The sequence below is a fragment of the Lentinus tigrinus genome (assembly GCF_003813185.1).
Source record: "Lentinus tigrinus ALCF2SS1-7 unplaced genomic scaffold L226scaffold_7, whole genome shotgun sequence".
In the NCBI taxonomy this organism is placed as follows: domain Eukaryota; kingdom Fungi; phylum Basidiomycota; class Agaricomycetes; order Polyporales; family Polyporaceae; genus Lentinus; species Lentinus tigrinus.
The window spans coordinates 192,489-210,030 of record NW_027137916.1 but is presented as its reverse complement, the minus strand read 5'-3'; the positions used below and the strand labels follow the sequence as shown (position 1 = coordinate 210,030).

General features: G+C 56.1%; 8 protein-coding genes across 8 annotated transcripts; 5 read left to right on the top strand and 3 right to left on the bottom strand.

Annotated features, from left to right (window-relative positions):
- The first annotated feature begins 830 nt into the window (after positions 1-830).
- On the top strand, positions 831-2,203 carry L226DRAFT_611261 (uncharacterized protein). Its single transcript, XM_067686263.1, has 3 exons — positions 831-1,424; positions 1,483-1,929; positions 1,985-2,203. Exons 1-3 carry the CDS (start codon positions 1,178-1,180, stop codon positions 1,987-1,989), a joined length of 699 nt encoding a protein of 232 aa, XP_067537408.1. The 5' UTR covers positions 831-1,177; the 3' UTR covers positions 1,990-2,203.
- A 39-nt stretch (positions 2,204-2,242) lies between these two features.
- Positions 2,243-4,097, bottom strand: L226DRAFT_611260 (uncharacterized protein). The gene is made up of 2 exons (XM_067686262.1): positions 2,326-4,097; positions 2,243-2,275 (listed from the first exon to the last, which is right to left on the bottom strand). Exon 1 carries the CDS (start codon positions 3,891-3,893, stop codon positions 2,352-2,354), a length of 1,542 nt encoding a protein of 513 aa, XP_067537407.1. The 5' UTR covers positions 3,894-4,097; the 3' UTR covers positions 2,243-2,275; positions 2,326-2,351.
- Positions 4,098-4,902: 805 nt separating this feature from the next.
- Positions 4,903-6,117, top strand: L226DRAFT_611259 (NAD-P-binding protein). The gene is made up of 4 exons (XM_067686261.1): positions 4,903-5,029; positions 5,106-5,387; positions 5,460-5,798; positions 5,872-6,117. The coding sequence occupies exons 1-4, from the start codon at positions 4,937-4,939 to the stop codon at positions 6,106-6,108; spliced, it is 951 nt and encodes a 316-aa protein (XP_067537406.1). The 5' UTR covers positions 4,903-4,936; the 3' UTR covers positions 6,109-6,117.
- Positions 6,118-6,133: 16 nt separating this feature from the next.
- L226DRAFT_611258 (Aldo/keto reductase) lies at positions 6,134-8,160 on the bottom strand. Its single transcript, XM_067686260.1, has 8 exons — positions 7,563-8,160; positions 7,353-7,499; positions 7,222-7,299; positions 6,997-7,165; positions 6,872-6,961; positions 6,700-6,807; positions 6,457-6,632; positions 6,134-6,393 (listed from the first exon to the last, which is right to left on the bottom strand). Exons 1-8 carry the CDS (start codon positions 7,869-7,871, stop codon positions 6,307-6,309), a joined length of 1,164 nt encoding a protein of 387 aa, XP_067537405.1. The 5' UTR covers positions 7,872-8,160; the 3' UTR covers positions 6,134-6,306.
- Positions 8,161-9,661: 1,501 nt separating this feature from the next.
- On the top strand, positions 9,662-10,954 carry L226DRAFT_483042 (NAD-P-binding protein; the record flags this gene model as incomplete). Its single annotated transcript, XM_067676992.1, has 4 exons — positions 9,662-9,756; positions 9,829-10,110; positions 10,172-10,510; positions 10,579-10,954. Coding segments are annotated over 4 exons (992 nt in total), but the record flags the coding sequence as incomplete, so codon positions are not given.
- On the bottom strand, positions 10,864-12,747 carry L226DRAFT_352108 (uncharacterized protein). The gene is made up of 5 exons (XM_067674151.1): positions 12,517-12,747; positions 12,070-12,424; positions 11,122-11,820; positions 11,006-11,071; positions 10,864-10,936 (listed from the first exon to the last, which is right to left on the bottom strand). Exons 2-3 carry the CDS (start codon positions 12,314-12,316, stop codon positions 11,159-11,161), a joined length of 909 nt encoding a protein of 302 aa, XP_067537403.1. The 5' UTR covers positions 12,317-12,424; positions 12,517-12,747; the 3' UTR covers positions 10,864-10,936; positions 11,006-11,071; positions 11,122-11,158.
- On the top strand, positions 12,545-15,097 carry L226DRAFT_569076 (cysteine proteinase; the record flags this gene model as incomplete). Its single annotated transcript, XM_067684247.1, has 7 exons — positions 12,545-12,620; positions 12,896-12,959; positions 13,009-13,187; positions 13,238-13,269; positions 13,325-13,586; positions 13,906-14,167; positions 14,218-15,097. 7 exons carry the CDS (start codon positions 12,545-12,547, stop codon positions 15,095-15,097), a joined length of 1,755 nt encoding a protein of 584 aa, XP_067537402.1.
- Positions 15,098-15,800: 703 nt separating this feature from the next.
- L226DRAFT_532851 (NAD(P)-binding protein) lies at positions 15,801-17,122 on the top strand. Its single transcript, XM_067680346.1, has 6 exons — positions 15,801-15,897; positions 15,967-16,011; positions 16,068-16,487; positions 16,546-16,629; positions 16,691-16,760; positions 16,822-17,122. Exons 1-6 carry the CDS (start codon positions 15,858-15,860, stop codon positions 16,979-16,981), a joined length of 819 nt encoding a protein of 272 aa, XP_067537401.1. The 5' UTR covers positions 15,801-15,857; the 3' UTR covers positions 16,982-17,122.
- The last annotated feature ends 420 nt before the right edge of the window (positions 17,123-17,542 follow it).

Below are 17,542 nucleotides of genomic sequence, written 5' to 3'. Positions count from 1 at the left end.
GTCGACGCTGGCACACGCGCTGTATCAATAGCTCCCCTCAAGCACTGGTGCTCCTCAGGTTGGCGCATTCTGCTCCCTTTGACGTCCTGCTCGTGTTCTTGCTTCTTGATGGTAGATTCGGCACAAACCGAACCAAGCACAGGTATGAAATATTCGCTTCTTGCCTATATCGCTTGCCTGATCTTACTTACAGGACCTCTGTCGAGTGCCAATGACGAGATGGCAGCGCGTCGGCGGTATATCGGTCTGTTGTGTAGAGTAAATAGTCGCATCTGTATCTGTATCGGATCTGTATCATACTGCAACAATATATCTCTTAGCAATCTTGTTGCTGCACATCTGGAATCTGTGTGAAGTGGAGAACCAGGCAGATCGTATTGCTGTCTAGGCTGTGTCTATGCTCGTTCAAGCTTGTCTCGTACCCGCCCATCAGAGGTCATCTCTGTACCAGCACCAGAGACAACCAGGAATAACCTCGGTTTCCTCTCGACCCCTGACGAGACCATCTCGGAACGGGCCGTCGGGACAAATCCCGACATCGTATCTGCTTGTCTCTGACCCCCCTCCCGAGAGACCCGTCTCACACAGTGACTGAAATGGAACCTACAAGACGAGTTGGAAGAGCTCACGGACGACCTAGTTGCCCGGCTTGCCTTAGGTACGTATGAACTCGATTCAGAGTCCGCCCACAGTCAGTCAGCGTGAGCAGGTTTATTCATTGGGAATGCCTCCTTGCCGAGGATCAGAGTGGCGTTGATATGTCACCTGTATTAGGCAACTGCCTGTTTAGGAGGGGCGCAAGGAAACTATACTAGAAGAATTGAGGACGACTATTCACGAGGATCGATGAATCATGGCCGCCTGTCAACGCCGTGTCAACACCGAACTGCCAGGGCAAGACAACGCGTGCCTCGTGCTGGCTTAGCGTGACAGCTTCACTCGAGTTGCGCTAACCCAAAATTCCGAGTTCCAGGGAGCATCTATCCGGGCTGTTGCACGGCTAGAGTGCAATGAATTGGTTCTGATCCACGAAGCTTCGTCTGGCCGTTGTCTCGTCCATGACTCGGGGGAAGGGCATATAAGCTAGTGCTTCCGTCCTATGTCTCTGAGAGGCTTCCAAGTCTAAGTACCTCGCTCCCTCCACTCTCTACCTGTCGGAAGGCCGTCTGTTCGAGCCATGGTTCTCTCGACTTTCGTTGCATCCCTCCTAGCCTCCCTCCTCATCTCTCAGGCCGCCGAGGCCGCTACACTCACGGGGCTCCTCAAAGCCCCCGGGCACCTCGCGAAGGGAAGTGCCCGACGCGACACAGGTTGGGGAGGTCGAGCAGTCGACCTCGAGTCCCGCGACGATGGCTGCCCATTCGGCTGGGCGGAGTGCTCATACTTCACCTGCTACCCACTCGACGGCTCCGTCTGTTGCTCTGGTGAGCCTTCCCATCCCCCCTCGTCCTGTCCTGTCCACCAGCTCATCCACATGCATAGACGGCAACTTCTGCGATCCCGGCTACTACTGCGATGGCGGCGGATGCTGCCTCCTAGGCCATCTTTGCAGCGGCAGCGCCCCGCCAGCGTCGACCATCGAGTTCACCACCACGTCCACGCGCCGCTTCACCTCCACCACCGTCCGCACCACATCCACCTCTTTCGACACGTTCTCCACCACTACTACCGCCCGTGACACGAGCACGTTCATAACCTTTACCCCGCCCAGCCAATCGACCGAATTCGGCACGGTGACGGACTTGACATCCCTCCCGACCGGCACTGGTGGGCAAACCGGGACGACCCAGAGTTCCGCCACCAGCGAGGGGAGCAACCCGACGGGTCTGGGCAGCCTCGGCTCCGGGAATGGTGCAGCGCCTACTGTCTCTCGGGACGTCCACACCGGGATGTGGGTTGCACTTCTGCTGGCCGTAGTGATGTGTTTGGGTGAGTACACCTATCTATCTTGAGAGCCACAGGTCTGAAATATTCGTGTCTGTAGCATGAAACAGCCTTGAGTCAAAAGGGCATTATGCATCGCATGCTAGTACTCTTGTCAACCTCTGGGTCGTGCGCATACCTCGTGATTACAGACGCTTCCCATCTGTCATTCTTTCATCCAACTTGAGATATGTATACCACAGACATTCGAGCATTTCGTAAGGACAATCGTTGAGGTTGTGTATATGCTGATGGTGTACAATATAGCCATATAATGAATGCAATAATGTTTGTCGTCTGAGAGTATGCGCATATAATCGGTCCGCAGAATGGTTCGCCCAGCTCCACATCCCTGAACCCATGTCAACTTCTGGGACGCACGACGACCAGACTGTCACTCACAGCGCACGAGAAAACAGACCCGTCGATCACATCCTATTCTCATCCGCGTACCTTTGGAGCCCCCGCCCCTCAGCAGGAAACGCCAGCATACGCGCGCCATCTCCAGGGGAAAGTAGCGCAGGGTCAATGGGTATCATCTCCGCGCGCGGCGGGCCAGCGGGTGCGTAGTACATCGGTCCGGAACGCGAATGCTGGCCTAGGACTTGCAGCGACATGGAGCCTCCGGGACCCGTGCCGACATTGTGCGAAAGGACTTGCAGAGGCTGTCCAATGCGAGAGCGGAAAGAGGGTTGCCCATCAACTGTCAGCCCGCCAGAGAACACCTCAGAGAAGGACGGAAGAGTAACCTTCGTTGGGTGACTGTAGTACACTCCGGGCGGGGGCGCGCCGCGGTCGACTGGAATGCTAGGCAGCTGAACGAAGGATTTCTGCTGGCCGGCCTGGGTAACGTACAAGGCGTCATCTTGTGGGGCACTGAGCCAACCAGAGTTCGACGGTGTCAAGCCACCAGCAGATCTGGATGGATAGACCTGCCAGCACGAGGGATGCGGGGACAAATTGCCTTGAGAAGTGTAGTGGTCGTCCACAGCGTGAGCGGCAGGACCGGGTCCGGGAAGATATCCAGAGTGCGCAAGTGCAAGAGGGGGTGAAAGAGAACCGCAGTCGCCAGGAGCCAACGAGCATGCGCTTGGGGAGAATGCCAGATCAGACCGCGAAGTCGCAACGGCGTTGTTCGCAGAGACAGGAAGGTAGCGAGCCATGACGTTGACGACGCCGGAGTTACAGAGCACAGAACTTGCGAGCTGTTTGGGGATGTCCGGGAGGAGGGCTTGATAATCTTCGAACACACCCGTCTTCTTGTGCATGCAGGTAGGGCAGTTCTTGACGAAGAGCGCGACGAGCTCTTTGGGGACCCACGTGAACGTCTTCCTAATCTCAGCGGCGGTCTTGTCTCGGCCACTGTGCTGGACGCGGTGGTGGCAGATACAGAGGATATCGTAGATGTGTTCCCGGACGGCGACACGCTTCCCGTCGTGGACTACCACGTCTTCATCCAGAGCGAGTCCAGAGACATAGGGGTTCAGATCCTTCTGCCATGACGGGCGCGACTCGAGAGTGGGGAAGACGCCGTCGGCGAGCTGGTTGGGATGAACGAGCGCGAACATCTTGCGGACCCACCAACGGAACTGGGCAGTCTCGATAGTGAGGTCTTCCGGACAGTGCAGCGCAAGCCAGATCTTGTCAAACATGTCCTGAGAGATCAGCGCCTTCTTCTTCTTGCGGGTGTCGAGAGACTCCAGATACTGCTCCTGGAGACCTGCGAACTCCTCGCGGGTAGGCATGCCAAGATCCACTCGCAACGAGCGCTGACCCCGAGAAGAACCAGTGGACGATGAAGACGACGACTTGTGTGCGAGCGGTGGACGTAACAGGTGCATGCCTTGTTCAGTCTGCGAGAGAGGGACCGCGGTATTGCTGGGCTGACGAGATGGGGGGTAGGGTGCGTATGCTCTTGCTTTGCCTTTACCTTCCCCGTCCGTCGTATTCCTTGTCATCCGTACAGGCATGGTGGATACAGTTATTTGCAAAGAGCTCTTGGCGAGGTTCAGAGTCGCAGAGGTGTCGAGAGTATCGTTGCACGGACGTGTTGCGTTCGCGGAATCGACGTGAAACGAATGGCGTCTGTTCTGGGCTAGTTTGTGATTGAGAGATTGATGCAAGTAGAGATATGTGGGCGTAGGTTGGGGATAGAGCGATGTTGTAGGACAGATGATGATGGTGGTTTGAAGCGAAGGACGGGGGACAGTTGAGGAATACAACAGATCTGAGCCGAGTAAGAAAGAAATGCTTACGTAAGTTCTCTTCCTCTTACCAGTATTTGCAGTAAAGTAAGTTGACGGTAACTAGCCTGCACATTCTTCAAATCAGTGCATATCGACTCTCTCTCCTTCTTCTATACTATCATCATCGAATAGCATCCACATCCTCGTCGACTGTCTTAGCTACGCTATACTCTGGAAGCCCCGACGGCCATACCACAAATCATAGTCATAGTCGGCAGTCTCTCGGGAAATCGACACAAGAAATCATCGTCTCCCGGTCATGCCTATTTCCCAACGATCTCCGGCTCATACCTGTATGAATATGCGATTTTGTCAAGACATGCACATGTACCACAAGGGCTCGATATCGTCGACTCAGATTCCATGCAGTAGGCTAGCAACAACTTCAGTGGTTGGTGTAGAATCTGCCTTCCAGAGTACGCTCGTCTGAGGATAATAATAAACAGGACGTGCATGCGTGTGTGTCCTGTCATATATGGATGGCGTACATAAGTCGGTGTCCTCTTTCATGGCGGGGTGCAGACGCCGTGTTTTGAAGTGCCTGCCTGTCTTCGACTGACCAGTGGTCCATTCGTTCTCATCCTTGGTAAGCAAATACAGCATGGTCTCGAATCTCCAGCCTTTTGCCGATGAATCTGCTTATATGAGATCAACCCCGACTCCCGGTGATAGTTCTGGCTCCCGTCATCATTCGTTCGGTGCTGTATTAAATCAGACGTGACCGCAATCAGGAGCCTGCGTATATCAAAGTGATACTCACAAAGACCATGGTCAGCGAGAAACCACTCGTGCTCGTCCTCGGCGGAACGGGCTACACCGGACAAAGCGTTGTCGGTGGACTTATCAAATCCGGGAACTTCGTACGTGCACCGTGACGGCTCCTGCACTGCACATCCTTGCACAGTAACTAACCGTATGTTCGTCCATTGTACGTAGCGTGTCGCAGCGTTTGTTCGCCCGACGTCCGTGACGAAGCCCGCGACCGAAACGCTGAGGACAGCAGGGGTCGAGATCCGCGTCGGCGACTTCACCGACGACTTCGAAAAGCTGAAGCAGTACCTCCACGGCGTCGACATTCTGATCAGCGCGGTCGATGCTGGTGTAGTCGGTGCGCAGCGCGAGATCTTCCGTGCCGCAAAGGAAGTCGGCGTACAGCGCGTCGTCCCATGCGACTGGGCTACCCCAAGCGCAAAGGGAGTCATTCTCATCAACGATCTGGTGCGTCGATCAACCTTGTTCATGCAAAGCTCAGAAACCCCATTGCTCACCACAAGTCGTCCTTTATGGCAGAAACTCGAGATTCGCGAGTACTTAAGGGACCTCGGTGTCGGGTATACGTTCATCGACGTCGGTTGGTGGATGCAGCTGTTCCTCCCGCTACCTCTGCGGAGCACCGTCGGGCCGCAAGTCGAGGCGATGACGTGGAGGATCCACGGCGCCGGGGAGAATAGAAATCTCTTGACGGACTTGCACAATATTGGCACGTGGACCGCAAAGATCATCGCGGACCCACGCACGTTGAACAAGACGGTCATCATCTGGGAGGACGAGGTGAAGGAGAAGGACGCACACGAAATCGGGGCGCGCGTGTCTGGTGACGAGGACCGCCTTCGAGAGAAGCGCATCCAGGTGCGTGTCCCGGTCCAAGACTCAATGTGCCTCACGGCAAGATCGCTAAATTTGTTGTGCCCGATGTGTATAGGTGTCCGAGGAGGATATCAAGAAGCAAATCGCGGACGGCAAAGAGGCGTATGCGCAGGACCCAAACGATTCCCAGGCGATCAGGAAAACACGCTGGAGAACGCGAAGTGTCTGGGGTACCTCGATGCGCGCGAGCTGTGCCCTGACCTCCCCGCGCACTCACTGGAGGATTTCGCGAAGAAGTTCTATAGCCTACCGGAGCCCGGGGAGCTTGCAGGAGAGATTCATCCGCGCATAGGGAAGGGAGAGTCAGCATGACGCTTCGAAAGTCTGATCTGTCACATTCGCATGAACATGATCACCGTCTGTTGCGTGCAGCGCATGAGGTTGGTGAATGAGGATGTCCGAACGATCTGTTGAATGTGAAATCTCCACGAAACGTACTGTACATGCAGATATGTAGATACGATGCGATCTACGCCTATCGAGTGGATACCTAGTTCTTCCCAATGGGCTGCGGGCGCGGCCACTTCACGAAGTTGGCAGCGTTCTTCATAAGCGGAGTGTACTCCGAACCATCACCCTGAATAACCATATAGGTCAGTGCACCTGCCAGAGACTCGCATCGTTGGAGACCAGCACTCACGCAGAAGTCGTGCGGGAAACCAACGTCGAAGGGCAGCACGCCCTCGAGGAACTTGACTTGCTCCTCGGTGAGATGCACACGCAGCGCCTCGATATTCGCCTCGAGCTGCTCGACCTTACGGCCGCCTATGATGGGGAAGACGTGCGTCGTCTTTTGCATCACGTAAGCGATCGCGACTGCAAGTTGCACCAAGATCAGTCCGACATCACAATGCAAAGCCTGAGGGTCTCTTTCCCTACTCACCGGCCTGGATGCTCTTGGTACCGACTTGTTTCGCGACTTCCTCGAGAGCCTTGCATACTTTACGCTCGTCTTCGGTTCTCTCCCAGTTAGGGTTGAACACAACACGACCTACGCGGCCCAATGTTCTGTTAACGACTTGACATCCCAACAGGCACAGACATAACAAGCGTACCCTTCTCGCCCGTTTGCCGGCGACGCTCTTCCTCCTCGTCCGTCCGGATCTTGCCGGCGGCCAAAACGGCCCAGGGTGCGAGAGCCATGCCTGTGCAACGATGTTAGCTATACGAACTTGCGGACGACAAGGAATGGACTTGCCCTCAGCCCTAGCCATTGGGATGATGTCTCGCTCAAAGTCTCGCTTGAGAATGCTCCACGAGCCCTGATAGATGGAAAAGGGCGTCTTGCCCTGGCACCGCGCATATGTATTCGCCTTCGCCACAATCCATGCTGGCGTGTCCGAGATCCCCTGAAAAAAAACACGAGCGTTAGATCGGACGGGTCACTGGGAGAGGAGACGCTTACCAGGTATAAGACCTTGCCGGAAGTAACGAGGTTGTGGAGACCATTCATCACTTCCTCGATGCCGGTGTCCCAGTCCCACTGCACTCGCATACGTCAGCGCGCGGGAAGAGAATCAACAGGAGAAGACCCACCCAGTGCACGTAGAGGATGTCGATGTAGCTAGTGCGCAACTTCTTGAGCGAATCTTCGACTGAGATGTGCATGGATTTGACGCTGTTGCCCACATAGTGCACCCTCTGCTCGATCCCAGGCGCGGCGCGCTTGTAGCAACTGGTGTACTGCACAGAGAAGAGCGTCAGAATTCCTCTGAACACATATATGCGGGTGGGAGGACAACGAACCTTGGTGGCAATGACCAGCTGGTCGCGGATTCCCCGCTTCTCCGCCCACTCGCCAATGAACTGCTCGGACGCCTCGTCCTGATAGCCGTTCGCCGTGTCGATGAAGTTGCCGCCGGCATCGAAGAACGCGTCCAGCAGCTTGAAGCTCGTCTCTTTGTTCATCGCTCCCATGCCGAACTTCTCCCACTTGTCGCCGATGCTCATGGCCCCGAGGCAGAGCGGCGAGACGTGCACGCCTGCGAGGGGCGAAAGCTGGCGGTAGTAACCGAGCTCGGTGGGAGGGGGCGGGGCGGGTCCGAAAGAACTCATGGTGTGCTGAGAGCTGTACTTGTTTCAGGGGTGTAGCAGTCTGGCTCTGCGGTCGTGAGATGGAGCGTTGAACCGTGGCAGACCTACTTATATATGTGCAGCCCCTGTCGGGATTTGCTCCCGCCACGCTATTAGCCTTACACCACTCCTTTGTGTCCCAGCACTAACCGCTGACAAAGCCTCTCCAGTGAGAAGCCAACGCTGTATCCCGATCGCACAACGGGTCGGCGTTTGTGACCACTTTGGGGGATGATAGTTCGTGGTAGACCCCCAGACGAACCTCGATAGGATCAACTTCAGGTTGATCGTTACAGGCAAGAAGGCTGGGGCGTGTCATCACAGTCCAGGGAAGTCTGGGTTTCTTCTTGTTCAACTAGCCGTCGATCGCAATGCCGGTCGGACACTAGATAAGCTGCAAAGCAGGTAGCCCAGAGAACCCTGGGCGTCGTCACGCGTCATGGTCGAGGCTACTACAACCGTATGTCATGAGCACATTCGCATATACACGTGGATCAACGTTCACCTTATGCATTCCCGCTCCACGGGTATCCAATCAGAATGAACGAGGCAGAGGAGCAGCTGCCCTTGTTCTAGACACGCAAGCGCGCAAAATTGAATACAACGCGGCTATTAGGTGTTCAAGTTGGAATGTCCGGCTGAAATTCCTAGGGTCTTGATTCATCTGCAGGTGTGTTGATAGACATCATTACGTATGAAGGGTGCAGCACAACTCGCGCGAATTCGAACTTGGACATCGTCTGGATGAGTGCGGACGAGGCAGCAGCTCAAGTTGTTGGAAGTATCGTATCCCAGTGCAGAATCTTTTGAGAGACCGGAGTTCCCTTTGGAACCAGATTCTTCGTTCAGCAATAGTCAGATAGACGGAGGTCAACGCACAAACGCAAGAGGAGGAGGTCGAAACTTGCCACTGTCATTGGTTGACTACCCTTCGGAAGATCCCGAATTTGGGCGCCTCAGGCAGTTTCGGTGCCAAGTTCCGTTCGTCGTTGTCTCTTTCACCAATGCTCATAAGAGGTCAGTCGTAAACTTCTCGTCCGAACCGGTATTCATGCCATCTTCTGGTCACTGTTAGGACCGTTTGTTACATGCATGTGGTATAAGATGAAATGGGACCCCAACGAGGACTCCATTCCGGTCCAGTAGGATGATGGCAGTTGAACGGTTTAGCGGCATGACGTTTCGGAAGGCTGATGTACCAGTGTCGCGTGGATGAGGACGTGCGAACCACCTAGAGAGCCCCGTGATGTCTGCCACCCGTACTGGCAGCAGTATTGCATTGGTGCGTCATCCAATTAGCACACCGTCCTGACAGGGTTGAATTTGTACCACCCACCTACCATCGCACTGCCCAGGTAAGGGCCTCTCCAAGTATCAGCCTCGTCGTTGCATGTTGTCGTGAACTTCCAGGATGGCCTTCATTCCAACTAGGAATTGTCGTCTGTATTCGCGAAGTGGCGCGTTGGCGGATGTTCGTCACAGAGGCTGGTCAGTAGCGAGGCCTATGTTGTCATTGTTTCATCGACCAATGGATGGGCTCAACCGTCAACAGTCTCGATATCCAATATCGTGAACCCGAATCAGTCGGACTTCCCATGTTGTGGGCTAGAAACGGTCTCGTAAGGTGCCAGGTGGGTTCCGTCTGACAAATCAACGTTCATATGAGGTCACCGGTCACCACCGATAGCCTGAGTTGGTGATAGCATTTAGTCCAGCCGATCCTTGCGGTATATAGGGAGCTGAGGGACCCTCCAGAACCTACAGAAAACCCACCATGGCTGACAGCAAGCCACTTGTTCTCGTCCTTGGTGGAACGGGCCACACTGGAAGAAGCATAGTCAACGGACTCCTGAATGCGGGAAACTTCGTCAGTGCACACCGCCCGGCTTCGATCCTTCGCACAGCACTGACCGTATGCTATATTTTGACGGTGCTATAGCGTGTCGCAGTCCTCGTCCGCCCGACATCCGTGACGAAGCCCGCGACGGAGGTCCTGAAAGCATCAGGTGTCGAGATCCGCGTCGGGAACTTGACCGACGATTTTGAGAAGCTGAAGCAGTACGTCCAAGGCGTCGACATCCTCATCAGCGCTGTGGACGCCCGCGTCGTTGGGGAGCAGCGCGAGATCTTCCGTGCTGCGAAGGAAGTCGGCGTGCAGCGTGTCGTCCCCTGCGACTGGGGTACCCCAGGGAGGAAGGGTGTCCGAATGCTCTTCGACGTGGTGCGTTCTTCTTTTGGGACTGACCGAGGTGCCGTGCTCACTTTAAAGTTTGCGCTGGTAGAAACTCGACATCCGCGAGTACGTCCAGGAGCTCGGCGTTGGGTACACCATCATCGACGTCGGGTGGTGGATGCAGCTCTTCCTCCCGCTCCCGCTGCGCAGCACCGTCGCGCAGCAGTTCAAAGAGATGAGCTGGAAGATTACCGGGGCGGGCGACATCAAGAACCTGCTCACCAATCTGGACCACATTGGGACGTGGGTCGCGAAGATCATCGCCGATCCGCGCACGCTGAACAAGTATGTGATCGTCTGGGAGGACGAGAGGCCGCAGAACGACGCCCATGAGATCGGGGCACGCGTCTCTGGTGACGGGGACGCGCTCAGAGCGAAGCGCATCCAGGTGAGTGATTCCGACCAGGGCGATAACGAGCGAGCGGATAAATTGCTGACTTGCTGCGCTGGACATAGCTCTCGGAGGAAGATGTCAAGAAGCAGATCGCTGAGGGCCAAGCAGCATATGAGAAGGACCCGTCCGACTTCAACAAGGGGATCAGGAAGATCATCTGGGGCCAGTACATGACCAGCTTGTATCTCCTACGGGAGAACACGCTCGAGAACGCGAAGCGTCTGGGCTACCTGGACGCGCGCGAGTTGTACCCCGATGTTCCGGCGCAGTCGCTCGAGGAGTTCGCGAAAGAGTTCTACAGCCTGCCAGAGCCTGGGGAGACGTTTGTTCGCGAGTAGAGGTTTAAGGAGTGGCTGTTGGAGGTCAATGAACATGTATCAGTACGCGTGCAACGTGATCCGTCTGTTTCTTGAATCAATCCTGCGGAATGGGAGGGCGCATGAATGAACATCCTCAGCATTCTCAACGCAGCAGCAGGTAACAACCAACATGATGAGACTAAGGACGTACAACGGTATAGTATAGATACATATCCGTACAGATTAATCACGACAACTACGGATACATCAGTCCAGGACAGAGTAAGAATAATAGCTCGAACAAACCAATGTTACAATTTGACAGTGATGGAACGATGGAGAATTACCGTATGCCATGATCGGGGTTAGACGCAAGCCAGCCCTTCAACTCCCGTACGAGCTTCTTTGCCGACACCTCCAGTGTCTCCTCTCTTGTCCTCGAGATCTCGACGAGCGTCCGCTTGGAATGCCGCGTCGTGAGAGCCAGGCCAACGGCTCGGGGCGAGAAGGAGGCAGAAAGCGCGGCAAACGGGAGCGGGGGTGCTGCGCTTCGACTGGAGCTGCCCGTCCAACCGCTGGTAGTCTCCCTCTTCCAGCTGACAACCTTCTTGGCGTGTATGGGCGTTGTCGGCGTGGTAGGTACGGAAGCGACTGGGGTGAGGCCGGAGGACGAGGGAACGCTTATGACCCCCTCTCGAGTGCCATAATGGCGGACGAGATCCTCCAGTCGCGCGCGGGGCTGCATGAGATCGAAGAGGTCTTTGAAGCTCTCCTCGCGCTCGAGATGGAGTTCGCTCTCGTCGGCCCAGACGTCCTCGCGGACCTTGAGCGCGATGAAGAGGTCGAGAATTCGTGTCTCGCGCTGCAGGGACTGAGTTGGCAGGAGCGGTGAGGGTGATTTCGAATCGGTGGCAGAGGCGTGTGGGAAGGGGTCGGAGGTGTAGGGAGATCGGATCATGGACGAGTACGCGGGGAGATATGTTGATCGTAGGACGTGCATGCAAGCTGTGTTGATACGTCAGTACGCATGTCGACGGACGATCCAATGAATGAGGCTCTCGAAATGATTTGTGGGAACAGCATGGCGTATGCGCAGTGCGTATCGCGAGTACTACAGAGAGTACGAAGTTCCTCGACCGACCAGATGGGCAGCAATTCGCCCGTCCAAATTGCTACCAGTGATCGAAGAACCAGGGAGACGCAGGGGTGGTATGGGGGTTGCGGGAGCGGGCTGAGGCAGGGAAAACGACTCACCAATGTATACTGATCTATTCACGAGGCGCAAGTTGATCGTCAACCAATAGAGCACCTTGCGCTGCTTCTGCACATGTGGAGACGAAAATGTCTCGTAAACAATCCGCAGCAGGATATGAGGCGGTAGGGTGCTGAGCGTGGGAGGAGCTTGGGGTTTCGACGGAAACGGCGGGGGGCTAATGGGGCCAGCCTCAGCGTAGGGCGGAGGGGGAGGTATCATCAGAGACTTCTCGTCGAGGACGACCATGGCGGCAGCAGAAGGGGCGAGCGGTATTTATCGCGGTGTGGGGAATGCGGCGTGCGCGGGCAGGCGAAGTACTTGTGACCGATTTGCGACAGATATCGGTTTCTGACGCTGCGCAGCCAGCTGGGATCAATAGCGTCGAGCCTGAGGGCGTCCGAAGCGACTGCGGGGGGTGCGTGTACGAGACAGACAACGAGACGCACCTCCACACAACCTTAAGTCCAGCCAAAGATGGGCCTGAGAGCCTCTGCGACGGCCAGGCCTTCTGCTCTCTCGCGACTCGGAAACGCCGCGCTGGGCGTGCAACGTGCGGAATAACTCGCTGGCTCCTTCGTCGGCGTCGTGTAGACCGCAGATGACGCTCCCAACGACGTAGTCCACACCGCCGACACCGACGTCAACGGCTAGGCCCGTCCTGGGCCCGTCGCTCGATTATTTTTGGGGCGGAGTATGTCGGAGAGTAGTCAATTTTCCGGCAAAGTTGAAGCGGAGATTCATGCTGCAGAGGAACCCTTCTAAGCGCTGAGTGCCCCGATTCTGGCAGATCAGTGATTCTGCATCCCCTCATACAGCTTTCTCCAGCTTTCCCCATCTCCCCTCTCTTCCTCGCCATCCCTACCTCCTCTTCGACACCGAACACGATCTGGTATGTGGATTGCTCGCCGTACGGGCGTGTACGCTGACCGCACAGATAGGGACAGCGCGGTTTCCACGTTCCCGCTCGACTCGGTGTCCGAAGTCCGTCGGAACGAAGACCCCGGAACACCCCTTCACCGCTTGCTGGTTCCCCACCACGACGACAACGCCCTCCCACCCATCCCACGCCGATCCATGGGCCACACCAGACGCAAGAATGCCCGACCAGCACCGCAGAGTATGTCGGTGCATGTTGAGTTCGTCGTCTGGTTGCTGATGCTCTCTCAGTGCGGTCTCGCACGACGAGGAGCAAGGGCAAGGTGGGGTGTCAAGATCGTTATCGTACAGCGCACATGTTTTGCTGATGTCCACAAGCCCATCGTGACCGACCCTGAAGAGAATAGCCAGATGCTCAACGCTCAGCTGCGTGAGCTTGGCCTCTACGCTGCCCATACCATCGGTGATGGCAACTGCCTGTTCCGGGCCCTGTCGGACCAGCTGTACGGTACCCCGACATACCACCTCAAGCTCAGAGCAGACATATGCAACTGGATCGAGCATCACAAGGAACGCTATGCTCCTTTCGTGGAGGACGAACGTGGTCTGGACCACCACCTCTCATGCATGCGACAGCAAGGTGAGTATATGCGTCTTACGTGATTCGTTCCTCGGTTGCGCAGATCTGCCCGTCGCAAGTTATGGTCTGGTCACTGCATATGGTGCCAGGACACTGTTCAGAGTCAGGACCTCCGTGTATGTGGGCTGCGAGGGTGCCCGTTGAAGTTTTCCCAAGTTGTCGTGATCAACACGTGAGCATAAGGTTGGATGGCCGCCCTACCGCGTATTGCGCGTCCATTTTCCTCATCGTGTCTGCGAAGTAACCGGGCTTGGGTCTGTCGCGCTACTCGTCTGCCATGTTCACTATACTGTTCAACTAACGCGAGTGTTGTCTGCAGCGACGTACGGCGGACACCTCGAGCTGTCCGCGTTCGCCCATATGACGAAGAGGAACGTCAAGGTCATTCAACCTGGTCTCGTGTACGTCATTGAATGGGCGGCCGGTGGAGACTTCGATGAGGCTTCAGCGGAACTGGACGACGACTCGAACCACGACGATCGTGAGAAGCGGCGTCATCGGCGAGAGCGTCGACGCAGCGAGGCGGAGAAGAGCACCGAGGACACGGAGCCTTCAACGGCTTCGGGGACGGTCTACGTCGCGTATGTGTCCTTTAATTGCTCCAGTTAGGCTAGCATTTGACCCTGCGCAGCTACCACGACTGGGAACATTTCTCCTCTATCAGAAACCTCCGCGGTCCGCATGCTGGGTTGCCTAACGTAATGGAGGCACCGGCGCCCGACGCGTCCGCCCCCTCATCGCCGGTATCTAAGAAGCCTCCTTCGAAGGCGAAGGCGAAGGTCGTGAAGTCGCCTAAACGGGAGACGAAGAAGACAGCCGTGTCTGCCCTGGTTGAGGCTGAGGATTCGACTCCTCGTACCCCTTCCCAGATCCCTTTGCCAGGCTCGGCATCTCCATCTCCGCCACCTTCATCGGCCCCCTCTTCGCAAGCGTCTGCCTTCCCCACCGTGTCGCTGTTGGAGCCACGCGCCTATCGGTCTCCGAAACGCACCTTCGACGAATCGTCCGCGTCCTCACAGATGTCAGAGAGCTCTCAGAGCGCTGCGAAGCGGACGAAGAGCAGCTCGCGAGCTACATCTACCTCAAGGACGCTCAACGGTGATGACACTACACCATCTTCCCTTCCGAACAACGATATGAATGTCGACACGGAAGACATGGACACGCCAGATCTTTCTGCGTCGGCGTCTTCCCCCGAGTCAGTGAGCTCGCTGTCGTCCATTTCATCCCCGGAACCTACTCCCCCGCCCCCTGAGCCGGAGAAACGCCTGACGCGGCGTCAACGGAAGGCTCTCGGGTTGCCGAAGGAGAGACCTGCTCTTGTGGGAAGCACGGCTGCTCGAACGCGGAGCGCGGGCAAGATTGTCATTCCAGGCGGGAAGTTCCAGAAGTCGTCGAGCAAGGCGACTGTGGGGGAGGGTTCCGAGGACGATCCCGATGCAAATGCGGAGTGGCGGAAGAATGGGACAGGACGCCTGGACGTCCGAGGATTCAGAGAGCTCAAGATCTAGAGCACGCGTTGACCGCGTCCATCCCACTACCATCTCCAACCTCATCTCATCGTCATCTTTGGACTTGGCATCTTTTCATTGGTCTTTCGTGTCTCTTGCATCCCCGTCTCTCATCCTAACCCATCAGTCCTCGATACCCCTGGCACAACCACAAGCAAGTCTCTCGTCCTTCTCGTCGCATCGTGTTATCCCTACTCCTTGGATCCCTTGTATCAACAGCGTCTCCTACTGGTTCTTTGCGGTCTTCAACGCCATCGTTCAGCGTACGGCTTCCCTCACGATAGTCACGACATTCATGTTCCTGCTCTTCCATGTCCCTCTCACAATGGACAGCGTCGTGCATTGTCTGAATCATCCATCCTTTACATTATTCTGTCATCCGTATTGCACGCATCCGTATCCACATCTGCACCATCGTGATACCTCAGGCTGAAGGCCTACACTCCGCATTACGCCCATTGATACGTATGTCACAGCTCGTCCTAGCCCATCTGAACAGTGCATCGAACCGCATCCATCGCTTTGTCACACGCAAACTTATAGGTTGTAGCTATGTAGGAACCCGACTTATATATGGCATAGAATTCAATGTCAGACAGTCCCCATTCCCGGGCCTGCGTTTGCGTGGCCGTGGGGAGCCCCGGTCCGGCGACAGTGACTCGGTGAGTGCGATCGATTACTGGATGAGTACTGAGTTTCCGCGGATCCGATACGTTGATCTAGGACCGCTAAGTGCCCAGGCTCAAGACAAGGAAACGCGATGGACTTCGGACTGGACAACGTGCATGTGCTCATCACAGGTATGTGGTTAGTACATGTATGCAGTGGCATACGACGAGTAGCTGACAAGTGCGGCTTGGTCATTGTAGGTGCTAGTGGGGGCATTGGCCTGTCCACTACTCGTCTCTTCTTGAGTGAGTAGTAGATGAATCTCCTATAAGCTTGCACAGATATCTGACTGTCCACACAGAGGTCGGCGCGCGCGTGACTGCGCACTACAACACCAAGTCTGCACCGCTCGACCCTCTCATACAGGAGTTCGGCGCAGACCGAATCCGCGCGCTGCAGGCCAACCTCACGCAGGAAGGCGCTGTCCAGCAGCTTTTCGCATCGGCCTCTGCGGACCCATTCGGCTCCGTCCAGGTCGTCATCATCAACCATGCGTACTACGAGCCGCGCGACGTGCCCCTGGCGCAGATGAGCCTTGCGCAGTGGGAGTCAACGTTCAGCACGAACGTCACGTCGTCCTTCCTCGTCGCGCGGGAGTACCTCCGCGGTCTCGAGAAGGCTTCGGAGGCGCAGAAGGAGAAGGCCGCGATAGTCCTGATCGGGAGCACTGCGGGCAAGTTCGGCGAGGCGGGGCATGCTGATTATGCTGCCACCAAGAGCGGTGAGCTGGCACAGATGTGCATGTGCGATGCTCTGCTGACGTCGACGGCGCATCACAGCCATGATGTATGGCATGTGTTTGAGCTTGAAGAACGAGATTGTGAAGATTGCCCCGAGAGGGAGGGTCAATGTCGTCGCTCCCGGTACGATCTGTGTCACCGTGTGTGATGGTGATGCGTGGTTGCTGATATGCATTGGACACAGGTTGGGTCAAGACACCAATGGCAGAGGAAGCCCTGAAGAACCCAAATATCATCTATAGGGCTCTGGCGACGTGAGTACCTTCTCCGAGCGTGTCGTTGACGCCGAAGTGAGCTCACCCTCATGTTGCGCAGGACCCCTTTGAAGAAGGTCGCGATCCCGGAAGACGTCGCAAATCAGATTGTCATTCTGTCCTCGTCAACCGTCTCTGGACATGTTTCCGGGCATATCCTCATGGTTGAGGGCGGGATGGAAGGTCGCCTCCTGAACACCCGGGAAAATCTGGGCCTGTGATGTCTTGCATCTGGACTGCTCTCGCACGTCGATCCTCACTTACTGGGTCAGCCCAAAGTGTGCATATAGAGTACAAACATTCTGCCTGTTGTGTACTTGACGATTGAAGGAGTCGAGAATCTGCTTAAACATTGACCTGCATGTTGATGCCGTTTTGGGAATAAGCCGTAACTATGTCCGCCACGTGGCATATTGACGGCGAGCTGGATAGTCCCTGCTCGCTGTCTTCGACGACGACCACCCCTCGTCCCGCGACGCCCACGACACTCGTCCTCGTGCTCGCGGCGGTCGGCAAGCTAACCGAAGGACTCCCTGGGCCACATCAAGCTTCTCCTTGCTTAGTCAGGACACGTTCTCTTTCTTTTGCAACTACCACCTCCGCATCGTCGCCCACGACGAGCACAACCACACCATCGTCGTCGTCGTGTACACTCCCGGAGCTGACAGGAGAGCTTGCTTGGTCGCGCGTCTCGTAGCGAGTCGTACGTCGTCGCGCTCACCCAGCGTCTTCCCTCTTCATCTTTTCTCACATCGTCTGGCCGGTTCAGCTTGGTTCATCTT